Here is a 7461-nt window from a genome sequence, read left to right as displayed (position 1 = left end):
TTTCAAGAGGTCTACAAGAATTTCAAAACAACTGTCAACATTCCTTGGTCTGACAAGTTCACTCTGAAAGCAGACCACATTTAGTGGTCTGCTTTCTTTAGTGGTCTGCTTTCAGACCACACTAAATGTGGAAAATGTGGTCTGCTTTCAGAGTGAACTTGAGTGAACAGAAACTTCCAAGAAATAACCCAAATGGCTGTTTTTACCTCTGGACCTTCTAGAGCTCACATGGTAGAAATACTCTGAATAGCTGTTAGCTGAAAGCTATTCAAACTAGAACTATGATACCATAAGAACAAGTTAGTTTTACTCAAGGTTACCATTACCAACCCATCGACACTAATGATTACTCCACTATAACCTTCCAAAAAACAAAACAAACCAATCTAATGATCCTGCAGGTGTCTACAGCCTCTTCTCTACAGGTGTGGCTTTAACCAGTTCTTCCCCAGTCAGCCTCTGCCAGATGCATCTCTATTTGCGGTTCCTGCACGGTTCCTTCCCGAATTGTTGGAACCACCTCAGAGCTTGTACAAGCTGGGTATTGCGTGTGATCGATTTGTTTGGGAGCAAACTGCATTCATTAACTGGCGATGGGTCAATTGATGAGCCAAGGCGATACTTGCAAACTCCTCGAGCAATAACAACAGCTCAAACACCATTTTCAATCTGCAACGAGACCATAGCAGTTAGTGATATGGGGAGCTACAAACTGATAATGCCACGGACAAACCTCGAGACCCAAACCCTTTTCATCAATTGCGATCCAAACAGCGTCAACTGGAATGGGCAAGATGCAGCAAACAAATACTGGCCGCCATCATCATACCACAAATCCTGTGCGCTCACGTTCCCACATTCCCACCCATGTACCTGCCCATATTCATGCCCAAATAGTAAGATATACCCTACAAATAGTTTTAGCCTACTTGGCTAAAACCGACCTGAGTAGACTTAGACTTGACACTGGAGAAGGGGCTTATGAGAACGTTTAACTGATTTCTACTTTTACTATAACTTGATGATGATGATGTCCATCTAATAGTATACACATTTTTATAAATTTTTGTATATAATATGAGAAAACCCTAAAATAATGTTTGAAAATAATTAATATGTGGATAAAAGGAGACGACTGATGCGATCAACCTGGCTAGACTTGCACTTGGTCATTCCAAGGGTAAATCTAGAGGATGCTGCTCTGCCACTGACAGAGACAAATAAGTCCAGGCTGCCGCCAGATCGCTGATGAAACATGGCTCTTCAGAAAAAGCAAGGCCATCCAGGCACACTCCCTGTAGAATACTCACTGCCTCTTCAACCATACATAATTTGTTACCAGGTCCAATTGTACTTTCCATACAATTTACTTTTTAAAAGACCAAAATTACTTGGTCTCCTGCCGTGCCTTTATAATTTGCACTGTTCCCCTCCTCCTCCTTCTCACTCTGAATAGAGCTGACCATGTGAGAGAAAAATAGTTGGTTTGGATTTTAGATGACAGAAATTAGAGTTTAATTCAAACTTGATTCATTTGTTTTGAGCAGCGCTCGCTCCCGCTCCGGAGATCCTGGAAAGAGAAAACGGAAACCAGACTCTGGAGGGTGACTTTAACTAGTTTTGAACAGAGCAGACTATTTACCATAAAATAATGCAGTTACTATACTGGGGTTTTCCATCCAAACAGTTCCAGTACTAACTGGTTGCTTCCCTTTTTCACCAGTAAAGAATTAGGTTCCAGCATTGAAAAGATTCCAACTCAAAGAAAGAACTATTTTCATCAGGGGCTGGATATGAGCATATGGGGACCAACAACCGCTTCCAATTTTGGGAGTGTCATTTTTAAACCTTTTAGGTTTACAAAATTTAGGCAATACAAAATAAAACAGTCATCTTTAGAGCTTTAGTGCTGGACGAACTTCAGCAGTCTTTTATCCTGGTACATGGTAAATGTAGGTCAGAGCACTGCTTGAAGCTGCACTCACAATCAGTATTTTAAGCTGAGTCTATAAGGAGCATTTTGGGCCCATGTTCATAAACACCGGCAGGTCTTCTGGTATCACCATAGCGGTGATAATAACACATGTTTTAAACCGTGTGGAACTGCTGTTTGCTAAAGAAACCAGAATCTAAAGAGCCATCATCAAAAACACAGCTTTGCTTGAATAGTGCTATAAAAGAAGGTAACGGTGATAGTAAGACAGTCGCCTGTAAGAACAAAAAGGCAAATCCATTTAGATAAACTGTTTCCCTATGCAGAAATTCCAAATACAACAGAGCTAGACTCAAACATTTAATGAAAAGAGTTTCAAGTCTCTAAGACGACTATGATACTTCAAACATCACTATAATGCATAAATTCATTGCAAGGGTATTTGCAATTACTATTATTTTAATATATTGCGGCACCAGTGGCCTTTATTGACAATAATCAAACAGGAAATGGTCAGAGATAGAAGGGGAGGAGACGAGCAACAAAGGTCCCAAGGTTGGGAATTGAACCCCAGACAACTACTCTGACTTAAAGCTTACGTACATAGCGCACTCACTCTATAGCGACACAATTCACTACACCCATGATGCCATCATTAGTACAGGGCGTACAAGACACCTCCACCATGATTTTAAACTCTCTTTCATATACAAAATGGGAGGTTTGTACATGTCTACATAGTTTAGATGGTACACATGGTGATGGTATCATCATCATATGGTGGGTGATGCTTTTCTTTAGCAGGGACATAAAAACTGGTTATGATTGATTAGAAAAAAAGGAAATGATCTAAATACAGAACAGACCAAGAAGAAAACTAAACCAAACCTGCAGCAGCTACCTGCTGCCGACTCAGTGTCATGGCCGTGCGTACCTTGTACCACTCCTGCAGCTCGTGGTCGGAGAACTCCGTGTTCTCCCGGAGGTCCTGAAGCATCTCGGGCCGCAGCTTGCTGTTCTGTTTCCCCATGGCAACGGGACAGTTTTTGTTGTCCTTTCACTTGACGACAACGCTGTCTTGTCGCAGAAGCCAGGCTGTGTGCCACACCTGCTGGGCAGAAGTAGGAAAACTGGAGGTCAGGAGTCGCAAACACGAGGAACAGACGAAAAGATTTGTGTGATAAATTAGTAAACAAGCATAGTTGGAGATGGTTTTAATCCCTCTTGCGAACTTAATATAGTGGCAGGGGTAAAAGCGTACGTGGGGTCACGGCTACCCGGCTAGTGGGGTCAAATGAAACCCATCAGTTAAGACCGCAGGAGGGTTAAAAATAGGCTCTTGCAGATTAAGGATGGAAGAAAATATTTATTTCTGCTCCATTAAAGCACAGCCATGAATCAAACACTGCCGTTCTTTCTACTGTAATGAAATCAAAGCAAGCCTTGTCACAGGAAAATGTCCCAATCCTCCATGACACACAATATTATGCAAGTCAGCAAGTGTTGAAGCACAGCCTGGCCTGGCCGGCACAAAACATTAAATAATCCCGCAGCCGCTGACGTCAGGCACAAGCCCGCTGATCACATTTGGACAGGGTTTATCCGGCCAGCTGAGTTTGGGAAATCAGCTGTCTGCCGGGAGCGCTGCTGTGTTCACGTCTCTTAATCCTTATCTCAGCACAACCTGTCGGGCAAAATGCAATTTCAGTGATTTAATTATGCAATGACACCGCTAAACATAATGTCTTTTTGTTTTTTGTTGCTGTTTTTATTTTTTTCTCTCATGATGACGGAGGGAAAATTTCAGATGTATTTCATTGCAAATGCAATTCTGGGTTTATGTTAATCAGAGTGCAACGAGGGATGTCTTACAAACCCAAATCAAGTTGTTTTCGTTGAATCTGTGAAAGAGTCAGTACAGGAAGTTTTTTTTTTTGTAAACCTTTTACACTTTTCCATGTGAGAATTTCTAGAAATGTCATCTACTTGAGAACAATGGTGCAAACACTATAAATTTTCTGTGAGTTTACTGCATATCTGCTAACAGAGGACAGGATTCCAATGAGGAGCAAAAACCAGAGTGGAGATGGATGGATGGATGGATGGATGGATGGATGGATGGATGGATGGTTGGTTGGTTGGTTGGTTGGATGGATGGATGGATGGATGGATGGATGGATGGATGGATGGATGGATGGATGGATGGATGGATGGATGGATGGATGGACGGACGGACGGACGGGCAAGTGATAAACGGATGGATGGATGGACAGATAGGGAATATATTGTAGTAAAAAAAAGTCTGCTCTAATTTTCCTCCACACGTTTGAATCAATGGAAATGATTCCAGACTTCTCCAGACTGCACAGGATCCCTGGGTGTTGGAAGGAGAGTCAAAGAGCATGTGTAACACATAAGGGCTGCAGTGTGGGCGGTAACAGTGTTTACTGATGACTGGCGAACGCTTCGTGCGCACAAAGAAACAAAATCCACACGTCCCTCGGTGCTCGGTTAATAAAATTAGTCTCATATTAAATGGCTCATCCCAGAGGCATTACAGTTAAACTCAGGTGCACTGACAGGACTGCCAGCAGCCCGTTTCTAGGCTGTTGCAGGCAGAACTGTCAGCAACTGTTGGATCCAACCCTTCTAACTGCATTAATTCTTAATGGCTTGGAAACAACAAGTTGGTGTTAGAAACAATACTCAAGAGATTTTGGTCTAGTCTAATCATTGGTGGAACCTACAAATGTATAGAACGTAATGCCAATTTACAGCCTGCTGTTCTCCAATTGGTAGAATGGGCCCATGAGTAACTGCCTTTCCTTTGATGATATAACTGGACAATTTGACATTTGAGAAATAAATTTGCTTAATGGAAACATGGCAATTTCAAAATAACTCACGTTTTTTTTTAATAAAACATTTTGGCGCTAAATTGAGGTGTTTTTTTTTTTTTTTTGCTGTATCAAAATTGGTTTATTTCTCAAAACTGCAATGGAAAAACATTTTTCACATCACACGAGTCACATGACCAACAATCAAAAGTTGCTGCTGGTGCAAACCACGAAGAAGAAGAGAACAGAAAGTAGCAGCATCGTGCTTCTTAATGACTTATTGCATGAACAAATTTATTCATGTGGGATTTTAATTGTGTTTCTTAGTTAATGGAAACGCCACAGTTGCAAAATTGTGTTTTATACATTAGCATGGTATTGACAAAGTTTTGTGCACATTTGTAATGAAAATGCGGCTAGTGACAAGATTATATGTAACTTGAGTCACAAAATAACTTTATTAACAAATTCAACATTTTTGTTGCTAGCAGACAATGGAAAGGCTAGAGCAGGGGGGCCCAAAGTTGGTCCTCAAGAGCCGGCATCCTGCATGTTTTAGTTCTCTCCCTGGTGGTACCAACAACCTTTTCAGCTTGTCAGTGTTCTTCTTAGGCCTGCTAATGAGCCATCCAGGTGCGTTAAACCGGGGAGAGAACTAAAACATGCAGGAGGCCGGCCCTCGAGGACCGACTTTGGGGACCCCTGGGCTAGAGTGATATCCTGTCCCAAAAATGTTTAAAAGGTTAAGAAAGATGTGAAACTGTTTTTTGTTTTCCTGTAATGGTAAGTTGTTTCTCCACCACAGGCACATTTAGCAGCACATACACGAGTTGATTGACAATGCTAAGACCCTCCTTCTGACTCTGATTGGTTGTTTTTGAACAAGATGTGTATTTCTGTTGATGGCAGCAGAACCAGAGGAAGGAAGCAGAAGAAGTTGATTCTTTCACAACTTGTATTGTACTGTTACAACATAGTGACAATTTTAAGAAATATGCAAAAGAAAAACATACTGTTTATAAAAGTTACATATTGCCTCTTTAAGAAACTGTAAAAACGTGTCACTGTACTTGTACTGAAATTTACAGTGTAAATAGACATTTTAGCAGCGTTTAATGTTGAGGTAATACTTTTTAAGATGAAGGTACTATGAACTTTCCCTTTTCAAACCACTGGCTCATTCAACACACTTCAACTTTTACGTCTATAATCGCCTTTGTTTGCTTCTCTTGTCCATGTCATCCTTTTCCCACGTTAAATAGACTCTCTCTTTCCAAAACCCCTGTAACAGATTTAACGGAGCTCAAAAGACAGATTTTCAGAAAGAAACAGAGTGTAAAGTGATTGGCAGACTGCCAGAAGTCCAAAAGCTAAAACTGCACAGCAAAATCCTGTTCAAACACAGCGACCTTTTCAATGGACTCGCCACTACATCCCTGTTTTGATATTGTTTTTTTCTTTAAATCTTTCTTAAACTAGCTTTGACCTATGGAAGCTCAGAGTCTGGCAATCACAGCACGCCCTCAGCAGCATCCTGCGGCATAAAACATTAATCCATCTTTCCCCGTCTGAGTGCCCTGTTGTTGGTGTTCCGTCCTGCTGTAAGTCGACCCAAAAGCAGACTCCGCGAACATCTGTCATGGTGTTCCACAGCTGCTGCTAAGCAGGTCGGTGACCTCTCGGCTGACGATTCTCGCGCAGAGGAGAAAAAAGGAGAAAGAGACGGAGAAGAGGGGAGAAACCGGACACACGGATGGACGACGCGAGAACAAAAGACCGTGGAATGGGTGAGGACGGTAAAGGTGGGAGTAAATCATTTCCACCAGAGCGAAATGGTGAAAAGTTGTAGTTTAGCTTAGACATTTTAAAACCACCGTGACACGGCTTTTCAAATACGATAGCAAGTTTTCATTTCAGTTCTAAAACAGTCAGTAATGTAATCAGCTGGAATTGCGGCATTCGACCTTTCCAACATTAAAAACAAGTTAAAATAACTTATTGAAAGTCGCCATGTTCATCTTTCTGATTGGCTGCCTGTTGAATTTATAAAGCTGCATCGCTTCTTAAGCTAGCTAGCTAGCTAGCACAGCAAGTGCAAAATGAGCAAAATTGTCAAGTTTCTTGCAAGAAAAAAAATCATATGAACCATTGAGATGATAAAGTAATATATTATACACATCAGATTAATAAAGTCATAATATTAATCTTATGTCTACTTTTTTAAAATACATTTTATATTGTTTATTACATTTTGTATTTGCTAATATTTAACAAATAGCTTATTCAACAAATAAGCTATTTCCCCTTGGGGATCAATAAAGTAAATTCTATTACGTCTTAGTCCAATTTTCTACCAAAGAACTCACGGCCAATTAAAATCAGAACACATGTGGCAGTATTTGTGCTAAACGAATGTAATAATTACTAAAAAGTGAGTAAAAGTAAGAAGGAAAAAAACACTCAAAGTCTTGCAACCCAAAAGTTGTGTCTTTGAGTCCAGCTTTCATCTGTCACATGTCGATCTGCTCATGGGCAAGGCACTTGACCTCATGCTAATTCCCAATCTGGAAATCGGCATATAAATATGTGTGTGCTTGTGAGTGCAGCTGGGTGAATGTGGCAGTCGTGCAAAGTGCTTTGAGTGGCCGTTACGCTCAGGAAAGAGCTACAGAAACTCAGTCCATTTACCTT

At 40.9% G+C, this 7461-nt stretch overlaps 1 protein-coding gene across 2 annotated transcripts in view; it reads right to left on the bottom strand.

Annotated features, from left to right (window-relative positions):
* Positions 1-7461, bottom strand: part of LOC114155602 (hippocalcin-like protein 1) — a 57266-nt gene that overhangs the window by 10058 nt on the left and 39747 nt on the right. For both annotated transcript variants that reach the window (XM_028035569.1, XM_028035568.1), the window contains exon 2: positions 2868-3041. In XM_028035569.1, coding sequence (XP_027891370.1) covers positions 2868-2963 — 96 coding nt within the window. In that variant the 5' untranslated portion in view covers positions 2964-3041. The remainder of the gene's footprint in view (positions 1-2867; positions 3042-7461) is intronic.

The sequence above is a fragment of the Xiphophorus couchianus genome, chromosome 13 (genome assembly GCF_001444195.1).
Source record: "Xiphophorus couchianus chromosome 13, X_couchianus-1.0, whole genome shotgun sequence".
In the NCBI taxonomy this organism is placed as follows: Eukaryota; Metazoa; Chordata; class Actinopteri; order Cyprinodontiformes; family Poeciliidae; genus Xiphophorus; species Xiphophorus couchianus.
The sequence above is the reverse complement of the archived record's forward strand: the minus strand, read 5'-3'. Positions and strand labels throughout refer to the sequence as shown.